General features: G+C 38.6%; 1 protein-coding gene across 1 annotated transcript in view; it reads right to left on the bottom strand.

Moving 5' to 3' along the window:
- Positions 1–18,525, bottom strand: part of LAMA2 (laminin subunit alpha 2) — a 646,095-nt gene that overhangs the window by 327,118 nt on the left and 300,452 nt on the right. Inside the window, exons 15-16 of the mRNA XM_018556291.1 lie at positions 7,464–7,575; positions 4,492–4,605 (exon numbers count right to left, since the gene is read on the bottom strand). Coding sequence (XP_018411793.1) covers positions 4,492–4,605; positions 7,464–7,575 — 226 coding nt within the window. The remainder of the gene's footprint in view (positions 1–4,491; positions 4,606–7,463; positions 7,576–18,525) is intronic.

Here is an 18,525-nt window from a genome sequence, read left to right as displayed (position 1 = left end):
CTGCAATGTAACTGCAAAAAGTGTGACTATCTTAGTACATGTCTCCCACTGTTTTCAATCACCTAATTACAGTATAATCAAGGGGGTGTGGTATAAAAATCCTAGAAAATGTAGTTTGAAGTGAAGCAGCAATCACAGACTTTTGGTGAGTGCATGCACTTTAGCTAAATCATGTGCATGTACTGTGGTTCAGGTCTGTGTGAACTCTGTACTGCCATGTATCAACAGTTGGTGACACAAAGACAGGTTGAAGTAAAAACATTTATATATTGCAGTTTACCAGCCAGGTGTGGTAGCTACATTAGTTCTCTTTTTTCTCTTAATTTCCACCTGGTGATCCTATCAGTAACACACTTCCTGTCCTAAGGTGACAAAGTTCACTCATCATTCTGTATCTTTGAAGGATCACAGTTGTCACCCAAGGACAGAAAGGAGCAATAGCCAATAGCAGGCTGGTTATTGCTCCAACCACTGCCTGATGTCAATTAGCAGAGCAGCAGATCTGAGAGAGAAAGTTCTCTTTCAGGTCTGCTCCTCTGTTGATTGACATTAGGCAATGGCCGCAGCAATAGACAGCCTGCTATTGGCTATTACAATTTAAAATAGGCAATAGCAGAATGACTATTGCTCCTGCAGAGGAGGAGACAAGACAGAGAAAGTTATCTCTCAGGTCCGCTCCTCTGTGACAAAGTAAACATGTAACGTCCCTTTTCTGCAACAAATTTTCATTCATAATGATCATTTAACTCATCCGAAAATAACGAAAATGCGGACTCTTCTAAATCCGAATGACAAAACAAATTGACTTTCAGACCCAAAAAACAAAATAACGAAACATCTGAAAAGAAACTTAACTCATTTTTTGCTGGCTTACATAAATATTTCCCCTCTAGTCCTGTTCTGGAGAGAAATTTTGTTTTGGTCTGTACCACTGACAATAATCATCAAGATAAATAAAGTGGGCAAATCTCCCCAGCGGAGACACAATTAGCAATAAAAACCCAGCAGATCCTCTTACACTTTCATACTCTATTTAAAACTAAAATAAAATGTTTTGCTATTTTCAAACTTTTTCATTGCACTGCAATTCAATATCACTATGGACTATCCTTAGCAGACTAAATAAGAGAAAATGAATATCTAATTACAGTGGATTCTAGTGACCTCAGACAAATTGGAGTTGCATGAGTTAACTGATAGCTAACTGATACAACTATGGCATAGAGTTCACTGCATCTAATTTGTTTTGCTCACTTTATCGGTAAAGCTACTGTTACGTTTCACTGAGACGAGACTAAAGCTTTAAAAATATTCGTAAAAATGAACACTGGCAGACTCTGGTGACTTTAGGCGAGTATGCCTAAATTTGCCCTCCAATGATAAATATGCCTCATCCTTATCGTAGAATAATAATATTCTTCCTACCAGTTCCAGTTTTACTCATCTCAACTTAATTTAAAAATCTAAAAATCTATGTGTTTTTAGTATGATTAGTTTTTCTTTCTTGGAAATAAAATGAATCACAAAATGAAACATTAATACCAGAGTAAGTAAAGGCAAGATAAAAGCGTGACAGGCTGATAACTTGGCAGCTGTTCAATTTGTGCTTTTGAGAATCTAACAAAATGAGAAATGCTGTTTTAAGCTTCACACCATGTCAGATAATAAGTCATTGAAATGTCCTTGAATTAATTGGTCAGCTACATGTTTCAGGCAACTCTTACAATGAAATTCCTAGGGAAGGAATAGCTGGGGCCTTTGCTTTGCCTAATGTGAGTGACTGAACACAATTACAGCTATTCATTTTGGTAAAAAGTATGCTTATAGATCAACAGCAAGTTTTTTTTCCCTACTCCCTTTAAATGATAACTTGGTTGCTTTGAAACATTTACACTACTTGCCAAGATCTTTGGCTTCGAATACAAGCTTTTCTGCCCTTACATAGAGCGTCAGCTGGTGCTTTTGTGGGTCATATGCAGACATCTCAGTCATACTTTACAGACCTTTTCATTTTTTTTGTTTGTTTGGCTGTTTGTTTTTGCCCCATTATAGGACATCGGGTTTAGATTATTGCAGGTTGTAGAAATCTAATACAAGTATGTATGTGAATTATTTTAAGAATCTCTTCATATTCATACTACTGCAGTTAATTGCTGGCTGAGTTTTTTTAGCTCATTCAGTGCGATTGAGTGATTTCTGTAGCAGGAGGAATCTCACAAGACAAGATTTTGTCAAAGTAGATAGTAGCAGCTATACTATCCAGACCGGGTCTCAGTGCAATGCTACAGTGCAGCTCCCATATAACCAGATATGCCCAGCTCCATGCATTTCACAAAAATAAATGGGTCATCGCCATCTAAATAAAAATATATTCTTTGACGGTCTTATCCTTATGCTTACATAGAAAATGTGCCCTGGGTATGTGACCTTTCAAAACATCTGGCCCTGTATTTATCCAGACTGACAGATAATGGTTTGTGTGAACATAACACAGTCATATAAAAATAGAAAAATCTAACTATACAGGCACCATAACACAAACCTACACATAAGTGTTATATATGGGACATACATTTGTATCTGTAAACCATATTTAATCTATCCACAATGGCAATCAGCACATTCCCCTAACATTGTTTATCAATTCAGTGGGGAGCTGTCTAGCTATGCAATGTTAGTTTTAGGTTTCAAGTGAATCAGCCTGAAACAGGCTTTTCTAAAAACCTTAATCACCATTCTTAAGTTGCTACAGTAGTGCAGCGTTTCTTCTCTGTGACAGATGTGCTGTTATTTAGCTGTATTCTCTCCCCACCAGTACAGAATTGCCAGCCTATGTCAGGCTGTAAGGTCTCTATGGACGTTGACCTGTCTACTATCCAAGCTCAGGGCTGATTACTGACATATCTTCGTAGCTGCTCAATGAGCGTCCATGAACAAAGTCTTATTTTTCTTTCAAGTAATCCCAACAGCACGTTTATTATATGACAGTGTTCTGAGTGTCCCTTATTAGCATTATGTAAAGGCAGGGATTAGGACAGCCTAACAGCCTGAAACTAACAATTATTGCAAAACTCTTAAAATTGACATCAGTTCATAAGTTATATTTCTAAATTAAAGGATGATCCCTGTTCAAGGGAAATTTTAAGCAAGTTAGAAAATCTCTCTGAAGCACTACCTATGGCCAGCCACAAGAGCATCCACTAAGTGTTAGGAGCATGCCTAATGCTCCTTTGCCTGTTGCCACCTTCCAGCTCTTTCATGGGGTTGCTTGTTGCCACTGCACCTATTCTAGACTTCTTCTCAGCTGTGGGCTAATGAGCCTGGCCACACACCCCTCAGCCTTGGGATTGGTTTGTGGCATTTTATTAAAGCATAAGAAACCCAGGGTTCTGGCATGTGATAGCCCTGTCTAGTTCTGTTTAGTTCTGTCTAGTTATGTCTGCACAGACCTGTATCCAGCCTTTTTTATATCTTGATGTGGCATACTGTTCCTGTCTTGTACCTTGCAACCAGTTTCTGTTTTTGTATTTTTCTACCAGTCCTGATCTCAGCCTGTCCCTGAAATAGTCTGTCTACTGCCAGTCAGTACTTCTGGTCTTTACCGGGAGCCCACCTGCAATAATATACAGTCAGAGTATATAGTTTTAAGTGCTGGAGCATCCAAGTACTGGTAGGCACACTTGCCTTAAGGGAAAGGAGGCTGCTAAAGGCGGAGTCACTTGACACTAAATACTATGAGTGTGAGTGTCTGCAGCTGGTCCTGACACCAAGGTCCTAATCCAGATGGCTGGAATTTGTGGAGCTAGGCCTTTTTAACATCGATGGCTGCCAGCTGTTTTGAAGGATGGCATGTTTGCCTCTGCTATGCAAACTGTGTCTCTGTCTCTCCAGCCTGCTGCCACTCTAACCTCTAGCACACACAGGAACGTGCACAATTTGGGGGGTTAGATTTATCTACACAGTAGCTATATATGTTAAACCAGGCAGGGTATGGAGTGTGTTGGGAAATATATGTGCTGGAAACTAGAAAAAATGAGTAAGGGGGTGCATTTTGATATTTTATTTTTTTTGCTATAGGACCTTGTCCCAGTACTGTCCCAGTATACATATAAATACCACTAACATTTGCGTCAAAGTAAATGTCAAATAAAATGATCCAAAAATCCATTATAGTTCCCATTTAGTTCTGTGTTGTCAGCTGTCAGTAAAGGTTATTCAGTACAATTGTACAGCTAGGTCATAAACAGTCTCTGCAGCCCTGGTCCTCATAGACATTCAACAAGATCAAATTGTAGGCTGACTGCAGTGTGTGGTGTGGGATAGAGAAGCGAACAAGGCTTGCGGCACATTGGGGTACTGTGGGGTTTAGGGAGCTACTGAGTGTTTGCGGTCTTTCACAAGCATTTACTTGAGACAGGAAGGAGAGCAAGGTAAGTATTGCAACCAGTTCATTAACACTGCTTGATAGCATGCATTTCAAAATCAACTTACATTGCAAAAGCCAGTAATATCATCACAGGAAGCAGAATGGCCAAAACATCTGCATGGCTCACAGATCCCACCAATGAGGGTGCCATTAACTCTTCTGTGCCCAGGCAAACAAGTCTGCAAAATATGAGTGGCATTGTTATACAGTTGTGCACTGTTTTCCTATTAGACAGAGACTGGCAGATAAATTAAAATATTACAGTCACAGCATTTTTCCTTTCCAAATGATTAATATGCAAGCCATGCTTTCCAACTGACCTTATTATCACCTTTAGCTGGAAGGCTAAGGAGAGCATAAACTTCATTTTTCTTCTGAAGAAGTGAGGAAAAGAAACAAAAAGGAAAGAGAGGGAAATAAAATAGATAGAAATAGAGTTTTTCAATAAATGTAAAGGAAAGGAAATAAGAAAAAGAGAACCAACAATGCTAGTGTTTATGGCACCAACAACAAAGGGGAGATGTGAAGGACATTATCTTCCATCTAGTCTTTTAAATACATTTGTCACGTCTTACATCTAAAGTATTTCAATCTGTGGTTAAATCTATAATATCTACATTTTATTACTAATAGATTATTCTTTCATGGATACAAGTCTCTCTAAAACACAATCACACTTTATATTAAAGTCAACCTTACAAACATGGAGGCTAACATTTCTGAGCTATCCTTCTGAAGATGATAGTTGACTGGCTATCGTACTGACCCATTTGCTTCAGTACCTTGACCACTGACCTGAAACAAGTATGCAGATCAGAACTTCTGACTTTTTAAAATTTGCCCTATCTGTTTACATCTTCCAGGTCAGTGATTTAATTTGTATTTTCGGAAGAAGATCAGCAATAGCAGCCCCAGTATTTCTCTTCTGACAGGGTTATTTTAACACAGCTGATTAAAAGAATGTAAGGGAATACCTTTAAAGGATCAGTGACCTAATCAAAAAGATTAATGCATAAAGGTTTGTAACCCATTATAATCAGTCAGCGTTTATATTTCTTTGGTCTTCAATGAACTGAAATCATGTAGGCTTCTAAGGGTTAGTGCACTGTATATTTATTATTTCCTAACCACTGAAGCCTGTGTTATCAGGTTTGAGTTCTAAAATAAATACACAGAACCCCTCAAAAACCAAAGCTGCACTGGCCAATGAAAACAAAAACAGTTTAAACAATAACAATATACACAATATTTGATTACTATTAGACAATGAAGTAATAACTTTAATGAAGCTTCCATTGCTTAATAAGGGACTTGTGGTGGTGGTTACCATCATTTTCAGCACCAAAAACACAGGGGGGTGTATGCCAGCCCCACACATTACTAATGGGGTTGCTTTACTAGAGGAATAGACACTGTTAACTTTGCAAAGTCAATGTTCACTGAGCTTGGCAAATAAGATGAAGCTGTGATCACTTCAATCAACCAATCAAACCCTATCAAAACACCTGTTTTTTTTCTTTATCTCGCACACATGATTGGGTTTTTAAAGTGAATCTAGGCTCCCTTATTTCCTGTTATTAATTTTGCAAAATGAAAATACATTTTTCAAAGTGAATATTCACTTTATTAAGTGAACAGCTTCTACTTCTGTATTAAATTAACGCAACGGCTGTATATTTCCTCTGCAATACCACGTGCTTAACCCCAGCAATTTACACTCACTGCATGTAAGGTAACAGTATTTGGAAGGCATTGGTGTGTTTATGTTGCTATTATTCTTGAACTGTATACTCCTAATATCATGTTATATGTTACATGTAGTGGAATATGTGCATTCTACCACAGGAAAATTATTCACAAGGAGACGGGAGACTTGTTAGTTCCTTTACCCATTTTGACGCAGAGCTTTGTGAGGATAGCCTGGCGTAGTTTATTGATTTGAATTATTTGGTAGTGCTTCATTGCATCTATGGCATTGCTTTGTAATATTAATACCATATTTTAACTATCTTATAAGTTGTTTTTGGATATATCTGGTGCCATTGTGTCTATAGTAACAGGGTTTTAATTTGAGGTATGGAACACTATTTGCAACCTACCTTCTGTGTATTGGGTGCATTTCACAGGTTGGTTCCTGTGGGTGGAGCAAAGAGCTATTCAATAGACATTCACCCAGCTTTATGAGGGAGTCATTATTCACAACCCTTCCACAAACTTTGTTTTAGCTTTTTGATAGAGTGAGTTACAGTCAGAACATCTGTCAGATTTATTTCTGTCCGTGTCCTCACTGGGGATATTTTTCATCACTTCCTGGTTCAGTGACACCAGGTCAATAAATAAGAGAATGCAGGTGTTACTTCAAAATGAAGACACAGAGAATTATAAAAGCCTGAGAAGTCTTCTATTTTCTTGCTGTCTATGTCCCCATAAGAGAAATGTCTCTTGATTTCCTCTACGTACAGCATTATGCTATTTGGATTGGGAGTGAGGGTACATTTCCCTAGTGGAGAGATTAGAAGCAATAAATACCTGACAAAAATGATTACCCATGTGAAAAGAAACATTGCTGAAACTTGGCTTTAATTGAGTTAAAACAAACAATATACACATTGTGTACATTATGTTCTGCACACTAATTTTAAGGCACATAGAGAAGTAAACTGTATCAGTCGATTCAGCTTTTAGCAGTACAATACTGTCAGGAGGCATACAATTGTATATGCAGTTTTTTTGTTATTTGTTACTCTTTACCTACTTTGCACAGTAATTTAATATGCTTCCTCCTACTGTTTTGGATTACAGGTTATTTGGAGTTAGGTTACACATAAGTATTCTTATTTAATAATGTAACGCACGTAGTAACATATGGGGACAAAGCTGTCAACAACCATTCAAAATCTATTTAAATCTGCTTTGTTTTAATACATATACACAATAGTGGAAAATAGATATAGAAAACTGGCGTAGCAAGGAGAGAGGCTAATTTGAGAGTACAAAATTTCATAGATCAGACATACTCAGGAACATCAGTGCTTACTTCACAAGATGTACCGCTGTATCCTGGAGGGCACTGGCACATCTCTACATCAAATGCTTTTTTTTCACCAGATGAAGATTCATCAGCCACTTCCAGGGTAACAGAACTCAGTCTAGAAAAAAATAACAGAAAATAATTAAAATACGTGTTGGTCAAATAAGTGTTTTAAAATAAACAAGTCATCTTCTTGATCTCAGTGTTTGTTAGCTTAAACAAATACGATATAGTGGCTATTTTGCAGTGTTAAATTCTGTATTATATTTGCTTTTATCCTGCTGGAACACCATTTCTTATATTTAATATTATAATTACAGTCCAGAGAAGTGTGGTTTATATTTACGGCAAGCTTTCAACCAGCCAAATGACACAAAATTAAACCCATAAAATGAAATTATGAAACCCTGTGTGTTTATTTTCATAACAGGTCAGAGACATCCTGTATTTTTGTTAAATATCCCATCTGCCCTACACATTCCTAAATAATAAAAGCACAGGTTTCATGGTATATTGTCAGCTGCAGAAACTAAAAACCTGGCTCCCGTTTTCCTACCGCAATTTTTTCAAGAGCAATTTTTGCCAACCCTTGGTGCATGTGTTTCTATGATAAAATTTACTATTTTAGTATAAAGTATCGTAAATGACATGATATACCATGTAAAATATAAACTGAAGTGGGTACAGTCAAAGTAAAGTATTGCAGTGGTTCTAAAGGATATGAGTTTGTGCTGTGACCAGCATAACTAGTATGACAAGGCAGTCAATGTCTTAAAACAAGCTCACAACAATTTTGCATGTGATTTTTTTCTTTTATTTAGAAATAATTTGGCAGCTTAAAAGCCACCCAATCACTTCTATAAGTTGTAGAAGTGTTCTCCCTCTCCTGCCATTGATACCCTTTTCCTGGTCCTGGGGCACACCTGGATCCTCTTTGAGCCCTGGATTTCAGCAGAACACCTCAAAATTGCAAAACTGACAACATTGGTTCACCAATTTCCTGTACGAATCCAGAAGAGCCTTAAACAGCTTTAAACATTTCTGAGTTCAGTTTTATTGTGGCAGTTTTCTTAGCCAGTTGAACAGCAAATTGGGAGCTCTCAGATTTCAATTTCTCCCACCATTACATCTTTATTGCCACAAGATCTTCTCAGTCTTTTAAGTTGAATGACACCCAGCATTGATCAATCTATCTAGAAGACTGAGGTCAACACTGTAAAGGTAGAGAACCATGGTTCCTCATCCATCCTTGAGCATCACCACGGCACCCTTCATTTACAGTGTATTGATACAGAGAGTAGTGCTGATATTACTCTGTAAGCATTGCTTTATTGCATTTGAAGGACCGCCCACCTCTGGAAAAAGACAGAAGAGGAAGACCCAGCACACCATGTAACAAGTCTAAAGACATTGTAAAAGTATATTTTGGGAGAAGGGGGAACTCATGGGGGGGTTGATCAGATGCTGGGGGCTGGATGTGGAGCGAGGCTTTAATAAATGTCTGTATTACCTTGACACAATTTCATCTGTTATATACATTTTGGATATCATATTGTTTGTATGTGCACACAAAATTTTATAGGATTTTTTTCGTTGAAAATATTTCTTAAACAGCTCATGTAAGGTTTGTATTTTATAGATAATTTAGAAAATATATGGCTGGGGGGGAAGGAGGGTTAGTAAAAGTCCATAATCAAAAATATGTACTTTAGAACATGTTTGAACTGAAAAATAGACCTGGCCTCATTTATTCTTTGAACCTGTGCTTCCTCCACTAGTCTTACTTCTTGTATATTCCCCCACAACGTGGGCAGCCCTGACATCAGGAAACAAAGCCCTAGCTCCACCAAGATGGCCACCTCCACCCAGAGACACAGTGCAGAACAAGACATGGTATGTCCAGAATGGGGAAAATATTATAGAGGCTATAAGCAACTAGTCAGTTTTCCTCTGCTTGCCTTTTTAGGCACAGACCCCATATTGCCCCTTTAAATCATGCCAGCAAGGTATATCCAAATATTCTTTCATTCCTAGAGTGACAATGGTTACTTAGAGGTCTATTCACTAAGCTGCCGAAGGATCTAGCCATAGCTTCGGCTGATTCTTCGGCTAGCTTCGGCCCCAGGACCCCTTCGGTTCAGTAGAACTGAAGGGCTGCTGTACGGGCTATTCACTATAGCCCGTACAGCTCCCGAAGTCATATGCTTCAGCTCAGCGGCATTCAGCGGCATTCGGCGGCATTCGCTCAGCGGCATTCGGCTATTTACTCACTGCTGTTCGGCATCTATGAGAATAGACTGAACAGCAGCGAGTAGCCTGCCAGAGGTTCGACTTAGTCGATCCAGATGTTGGATCGGCTGAGTCGATCTCCTTCTGCACTTCAGGTAGGCCGAACATGCTGAGCATGTTCGGCCGACCCGAAGCCACACGAAGCCACCTGATGTACGGCTGATTTCAGCTGTTGTACAGCTGGAATCAGCTGTACCAGCCTGAAGTGAATAGCCGAACAGCGTTCGGCTCACTTCGCTTGGGGTCGGTTAGTCACTCGGCTGCCTACGGCAGCTTAGTGAATAGACCCTTTAGTTTAGCTGCCATGTTGTCACCCTTTTCTATCTATTCCAAAGTTGGACTACATACAGTGCCACATTTAACTATAGTCAACTAACTATAAATAAATAAATAATAAGTAATGTGCCCAGTGCAGAGAAAGAAAACATGCACAAAATATGGGAAAACTGTACTTTTTCTTTCTCTGCAAATAAACTATCTAATCCTATTTACTTGCAATGCTATATAAAAACAAAGCATACCTTTGTTACAGTACTGTATAGCTCTGCTTGAAGAAAATAAAAGTGGGAAAAAGATTTAGTAATATGTTTTATTTACTTGAATGATATCATTTTTATAACTTAAAGTTCACTTCATCTGGTAAGCCTACCCTCCCTAGAACACCTACCTTATCTTACCTAGACCCCCTATCATTTACCTCTCCATGATATTGGTAGCCTCCCATAGTGTTTACATTCCTTGGCCCAGAAGCAGTGGTGGCTGGGCCTGCAATGAGGAGGGTCCGAAAAGCATAAGGCTGTTAGCATAGAGGCCGAGAGTTTCAGTACAGAGGCCCAAATAAAGGCACTCTTGTGTGTAATGAAGTGAAGTTTAATATTAAAGGAGAACTATGAGGTGAGAGATTTTCACCCAACCTCATAGTTCGAGCCAACGTGTGAAAATGAAACTGTCACACTTCAGCTCTATTCATCGGGAAATGAGCAAACGCATACCGTCGCTCGCTCACTTTCCAATCATCTCCCTGCAGAGAGTGGTGACTGAGAGTCAGTCACCGCTCCCCCCTGGTGTTCCCCCCTCCCCTCTCCGATCCTCCAGCGCTGACTGGAGGAACGGATGGGGCGGACATAGCCAGCTGGATGGATCTCAACAGTATTGTCAGAATCCAACCCGGCTGTGGCGTTCTCAGTATATAGCTTGCTAAAGCTCGCTTTATACTGAGCTTTGGGTCATGGGAGGACGTTAGTATATGTCCTCCCATGACCCTAAGAGAACTATGGGATAAAAAGGCTACCCCATAGTTCTCTTTTAAGTGTTTCAGTCCTACATTACTTTAAAACACAAAAAATGGATTGCTTCAAACCATTGCACTATGTACACTGATCTATTGACATTACATTGCCAAAACTGTGGAACTCTGTACATTGTATTATACAGTACATTCATATCACTAGTACATTTTTAAGAAATTTGGTATTCATACTCTTCAATAAATACACTTTTTCTAGTATATCATAAAACAAAACAAATAAAGAGGACCCTCCTGCTATGTGCCTTTGTATAATCTGAACTATGGGACATTGTTACAGGTAGATAGGGATATCAGGTAGGTGGGACATCACAAAGTAGCTTAACACTGACAATACACTGTTAGGGCAGAGCATGGGTTCTCTGCAAACCCAATCTGCTTGTGGTATGAAGATACCACTGCATAAGGCTGTACACTGCCATAGCCACCAGCTACAAATAATGCTCCTCCTAACCTCTAAACTTAGGTCAGGTGGCTTAGAATTGCTAACAACTAGGGCTTTCCCAGCCCCTCACTATAAAAAGGCAGGGTTTTCAGCAGCCATATAGAAAATGTGTTTAGCTCGGAAAGGGATAAAGTGCATAAGAACAGATAAGTGTGGGGCTTGTAAGCACTGGTTTTAAACCCTAACTGAAGTTGCTTTAGGGAGAAAATGCTGTGTATCGTTTTAAATGTGGGTGTGAGGGAGGAAAATATTTTATATCTAAATGCTGCTGAGTGTTGATGTGTGTCCTGCAACTTCCGTACAGCCTCTCGAACATGTAGTGTCTACAATAATACCAGGCTGCATGTGTGTGTTTAAAAGGACATATTTTCTATTCGTTTACTGGCTGTATTTTCTTTCAGTCAGTCCTCAAGTCCACATGCATTTCACTGGTAAGCGGCTGCATGTATATTTTCACACAGCCTATTTCTTAATTGTTGCAGACTGCAATATTTAATAAAGGCCTTTTTTGAGAAGGCATGTGATTTACAGACAAGAAATTGTGGGAGACCAGGACAGAGCTTTGTCATACCACTGATTGCCTTGATAAGGACCTTTTATATTAGTATCATCAGTTGTTATATGTTGTTATATGACATTTTAGCGGGTGGGTTTACAACTACTTTAGCAAACTGTGCTTGGGTTCTGTGAATTTCAATGCCAGGGTAAATGTTCTTATGTGCCTTGCCTGTGTGCACAGATCTGTACACCCAAAAAATCCTTTCATTGGAGTGTTTGAAAGAAGTACAAAATAAATGCAAGAACAGTGTGCTCCTTAACCCCCTCACATTACATCATTCATGTTTACCACACCTCCTATCCCCATAGATACAATATAAGTTGGGAATACACTAGTTAGGTCTACTATCTCTGATTAAACTGTCCTGCTTCTGGCCAATTTTACAGTGCTGTATCCTCTGGGATATCTTAATTTTTATTATTTATTTAATTTAGAAACACTTTATGCCAATACTAATAGATACATTAAACTAGTCAGTATAACTTAACAGAACAAGATGCAAAATAATGTAAATATTTAAAAAAGTGTTCACAAAATAGTACGTTATTCAATAGCTGCCTAAACATGCTTAGAACGTACACAATGAGCTGCATACACAGACACAATGGGGGTGATTTACTAACCTAAACACACGCACGCACTAGGTGCGTGTGATTTTTACACAGCAACACATATTTATCAACCTAAAAGTCTCTAAAAGCATATTTCCACTAATGCCATATATGGAAAAACCATGCACATGATGCATATATAATGCTGCTTCACAGTTTAGACAAAAATGGTTAGTTCATGCATTTACATTCCTGCATTCATCAACGCAAGCAACACAATGTAGAGCTAATTTACACAACATCACCTTGCAATTCATGCAGGGCTTTGCACAACACACCTGCTGGGTGTGTACACACTACAAAGGTGTCTAGATTCCACCAATAGATCATGCTGGGAGGGAACACACTACAGAGGTGTATACTTGTTCGTGGCGTGTTTATAAGGTTAGTAAATCAACCCTAATGTTTTTATTCTACAATTTTCCACAACAAAAGGAGTTGATTCTGCCACAAGAAATGGATTGTTTAAGCAAAGTCAGATGGTGCACTCATTATCAAACTCTTTGAAAGGCAAGGGAGTAATATCTGTTTGAGCCTAGATCTATTTGGCCTGCATACAAAAGCCAAAATAAAGTAAGCTGGATAGAAAACCCTTTGCTTTTACATTCTCATTATTCCTCTTTTGATGTGGAGCTCCATTTGGTTTGAGTGGAATATCTTTGTTACTGATGCAGAGCCATAGCAAGACCATTCCATTACTATACACGTTTGTGGCAGCAAAAAAGGCTGTACTGACTTTAATTCTGGAAATATGATCACTTTAAAGCATTTCAGTTACATTCTTAATGTCCCTGCTTGCCATCTTTGCTTAAACAGGGCAGTGAATGCCTTATGAGGAAAAACAAAAAAATTAAACAATACGTGTAAATAGATAAAAAATGCTAATCTGTGAATAGTGTAAAAAATGAAAACATAAAAAATACTAGTGGAGGTTGGGAAGATAGCAGGGTCTGGACCAGTGTTTGGCTCTTAACACTATCAACGCTTAGGCCTCTGCCCTTTCTATTTTGTTTAAAAGATCATTGGCCTTATACTCATTTTAATAAGTCAAATCTGTGTCACAGATCTGCAGTAAAGATGATCAGCTACTTGTAGTTTTATTAGCATGTGGTTATATAGTTATTCAATTGCAAAAATAGCCATTTTACTGCTGCAGCATGCTTTGTTCCAATACTAGCAGGTATAGGCATTGCCGGAACTCACCTACTAGTTTATATACACCTACAGGATTAGTTCCCACCCAGTCTGTCATTCAAACTCACTATTTACCTATTCGTATAACACCTGTTGCCTGAGCATTTGGCTCATTTTCTAGCCCCTCTCCATGTTATTTCCTGTGTTCATTGTTTTCCATATGTCAACTTCAGCTTGTATCTGACTATGCTCATTTGCCACCAAGGGCCCAATATCCTCCCCCCACCCAACAATCTGGTTCCCTGCATTTCAGAAATGGCCTTTTCCTTGTAGCCATCACCTTTGCCAGTCAAGTGTTTTTTAATGCTCTATGTAATTGGCTATGGACAGTTTAATTGCATTAATTTGAGTGTTTCATGGTGCTTCTTTGTAGTAGTTTCCACCTCAACTTTCAGTCCTTTAATTGTATTGACTGCCATAAAATCATCTACAATTAGATATTTTGTGATCCTCTGTACAATATTTTTTTAAACTCAATACTGGTTACATACATCTTTTTAATGGCTTCAGTAAAACAAATATCTTCATTGATCTGCTTTACAACTCTGTTGTATTTATTAATTATTATTTACTGTTCTCTCTCAGAGTTATGGGACACAGTTGAGGCAAAATTAAAAAAACAGTTTTATATCAGAGAACCATGTGCAGATAAGGCCAAGAAAACGACATGTAGCCATGATGCAAACTTGTCGGAGGGGGGTCAGCCTATGCCCCCCTCCGACAAGTGCAGGGGATCCAGACACCATCAGAAAATGTGAAAAAGAGTTTATTTGCAATGTATCCCCAGAGTAGGCCATTTTGGGCCCACTCTTGGATGGTGGCTGTAACCAACCAAATATTTCCCCCCCTGTATTGGGGAGGGGGGAAACTCCCCCCCTTGAAGTCTCCCCAAAAAATGTAATTCTCACTGCCAGCACTCCGAACACCTCCTCCTTCTAACTGCCAGCATCCCAGCATTCCTCCTCCTTTGCCTCCTCTCATGCTGGTGAAGGGCAGGGATGGCCTTCTGTGCAAAATTATGTTGCTAGTTATGGACTATCTGGTCCATATAATGGTGGCTAAGTACCTACCACTGTATGGAAAAGGGTAAAGAGCACATTAACAGTCCAATAAAAAAAGGAGGAGGCGGAAAAGAATGCATTCAAAGTCAAAGGCAATTACTGATACGCACCCTTGATGAGGAAGAAGAGGAGGGAAATGCCACTTTAGGGGTCCAAAAATGGCTTATATGTGCCTTTGATGGGAAGGAGCAAGAAAAGGGCACTTTAGCACCACTTTCTACTATGTGTCTGGGAGGATTAAAAAGAGGGATAATTTGTTATGCACTTCAGTATCTCCTATGCCATTCACCGCTGGCAGGCTAAAAAACCACCAGCTTCCTAGAGCCTCTCTACATTGCGTCACTGCTATGTGTGACCAAAAAAGAAGATACAGGAAAAGGCAGGCAGCCTATGACTGTTGGATTCAGAACCTAAATGCTTGCTTCACCAGGGCAGGGATGACCTTGCAAGTAGGACTGAGCAAATGTGCATGGGTTTGGTTCACATGGCGTTCAATTCCATCATAACATTCAGCTTCTTTTTTCATAGTGCCACACTACGTTGCTTTAAAAGTTTAACCAGATGTCAAAATAGTGCACCAGAACACTCTAAAACTACAACCCCATGTACCTTAAAACCCCTCCCATCACCATATCTCCAATTATTCTCAAAATATCCACAATATAGACTTCAGGTATGTGCTTGGTAGAAACAGGCGTGCATCAGTACAGTACACAATCAATTAATAAGCCAGGGAATTGGAACAGCTCTGCAATGTACCCTTTTTTTACCGTATCTTCTGCCAACAGCACAGTTGTTTTTTGCATCCTCTGTCTGCAGCATAATAGCTGTGGTAAAAGTACCAGCCATTTGGGTACCACATGCATGAAGAAACACGTGACTTTGTACCAAAGAGCTCTATAGGAACAGCACCTTAAGGATGCTGTTCAGCAGAAAAAGTTTAGCACTCCTCCTCCTTCCTCAATTTTCACCTCCACCTCTCCAAAAAAATTCTCCATCTGCATCTACTGCAACATCTGCAGCCTTAAAGAATATTGTGGAAAGTCTCACAAGATGTTTCAGAGGCTAACCTTATGGCACATCAAGTAGGGAAGAGTGTTAGCATTAAACCATGCTGAGTAGGGCCAAGCAAAGGCTTGAGCCTTGCCTTAAGGATCCCAACCCCAATCTGCCATCTTCTGCAGCATGCTTGACCAGATAGGCGTCCACAGTTGCTAGAGGGTAAGAAAAGAGATGTCCCAATACCTAGTGTTTCAATGCTAGCTTGTCAAAAACGCTGGCTTTACTGCTGCTCCCTTTCCAGCTGGTGAAATCAGCCCTGTTTCATGAGTTTATGGCCTGTGCTAGATGCCAGTGGCAGGTACCCAGTCACCATTTTTTATGTCCAAAATGCCATGAAGACATCAAATAAAAAGTATTTATCCAGTGCTGATTTTAAAAATAAATAGAAAATAGCCAGAAATATTGTACAATTAATGCACAGTTTATAAGCAGCTTTATTAGGCCACAATTTCAAAGAGACAAGGCATGTTTTATCAAGAAACAAAAATTATATTATTTCCCTAAACAATAGCCAGAAATATTTTACAGTTGATGCCCAGTACATATGCAAATTAATCAGGAGAGACAAGGCAAGTTTTATTGTGAAATAAAAAAGGAGTATATTATTTGAGAGAAAATAGCCAGAAATATTGCACAGACTCAATGAACACTATGTAAGCAGCTTCCGTAGGCCACAGTTTAAGAGGAAAATACCAGGCCCCTGACATCTGCATGTGAATAAATATGCAAAGGACATGCACATGTGCATAAACAATGCTTTTGCCTCACATTAGGTATAACCGTACATGTTGGAGTGAATACAATAATTCAAGGGCCATGATTCACTTTTAGCTCTAAACTGATGAGCAGTAGAGGCTTTTAACGTGTCGAAAATTAACAATTTTGAGTACCATAGTTGCAAGGGCGCGCACAATTTTAACTCGTGACATGTTTGGTGTCTACTAGCTCTGAGAAAGAGGGGCTGCTGCCCCAAAACGCATCAGCTGGTCGGTCTTCTTTGGGACCTGCTTGTCATTCCATTGCCTTTTCTATGCATCTCCATGTGAGTAGTTTTTTATGAGAAAGATCTGTATATTTAATAACCGTTTTTACACTAGGAGAGGGTGCAGTCAGTTCTTTTGTTTTACATGTTATGCGAGGATACTTTCTGGTGACCTTGAGGGCGGCAGCCCCTGCACCTTTACGTTGATGTAGAAGAATACCTTCATGCCGAGCGCTGTGGCACACATATTTTCTTGCAATGTTTGGTATCTTTTTACTCAATGTGACCCCATCTTTTATTTTTTTACCAAAAAATGGGTATTACATTGTGTTTGTGTGCACTAAAATTAATTTTAGTGTATTTTTCCCTAAACATATTGATTTTATAAACATTTATGCAAATATTGTGCAACATAAAAAATCAGCTACCTTTTTTTTTATTCTACATTTCAGAAAACATAATTGTTTGGGAGTTTAAAGTCATTTTCTATCCAAAAATTCTGATTTTTTTTGTGTGTGAAAAATGAAACATTGCTCCAGTACTAAGGTGGTTAAATCACTTTTACTAGGCTGCAGTTTGGCAGGGTGACAGTCAGCTTTTAATCTGGAAATCAAAATTATAATGTATTATTTTGCATAATTATTTCTGTGCTTTCAGTTTGGCTTTATTAGATTTCTTGAGAGATCACAAAATGCTACATTGCTTGTTTTCCTAAATCTTAAAGTAAATTAGCATTTTATAGTGGAATACACACAGGCATTGCCAGACTACTCCTACAGCAGTACTGTACATTTTTCATTGAATGAAACATACCTTGAAAGAAGTGTCCTATGATAGACAGGCCCTATTCAACGTATAAAGAAGATATCAAGGTTTATTAGAAAAGATTCTAACTGAATTAAAATTGATCTCAATTTGATTTTTAATTAACATCAAATCCTATCAAATTACTAATTGGATCATTGAAAATTATTTGATTAGATGCAATTAATTTCAAAATTAGACACTGCTTGTTGGAACACTGATTTGTTTGTCAGACTGCAGTGGTTTCTCAGGAGTGAGCCAGTGTGTTTATTAGTTGAAAGGTAAATTGCTTCTGCAGAATCCAAAAAAGATAGCTTTCCTATGTTTGCACAATACAATTCATTATTTTTTTAAATAGCACTACTTATTTCTAGAATGGATCTGATTTACTAAAGTAATAGACAATGTTCTATTTGCAAAGCAAAGTGAAAACTAACTTAGCCAGGAATACCAATCATGTGCAAGGAAAAAAAAAGGTTTTTGCTCATACATAATTGGATGGTTGAAGACAGCACAGCTTTGCACTAAACTAAATGTGAACTTGTTTTGCAAAATTAAAATTCACTTTATTAGTAAAACAACCTCCGCCACTCTATATGTTTATTTATAAAAACAATAAACAATGCACAAAATGAGAACAGAGGCATTGGTCAGCAATAATTGTTAATTATTTTAATTCCTCAACACGGATGAAATCTGATTGGTTGTTATGGGGTTTCTATGCATTTAAAATGGTTTTCGTAACATATTATATA

The sequence above is a fragment of the Nanorana parkeri genome, unplaced genomic scaffold, assembly GCF_000935625.1.
Source record: "Nanorana parkeri isolate BGI_ZX_2015 unplaced genomic scaffold, ASM93562v1 scaffold232, whole genome shotgun sequence".
NCBI lineage: Eukaryota > Metazoa > Chordata > Amphibia > Anura > Dicroglossidae > Nanorana > Nanorana parkeri.
Note: the sequence above shows the minus strand (reverse complement) of the source record. Positions and strands in the feature narration are given on the sequence as shown.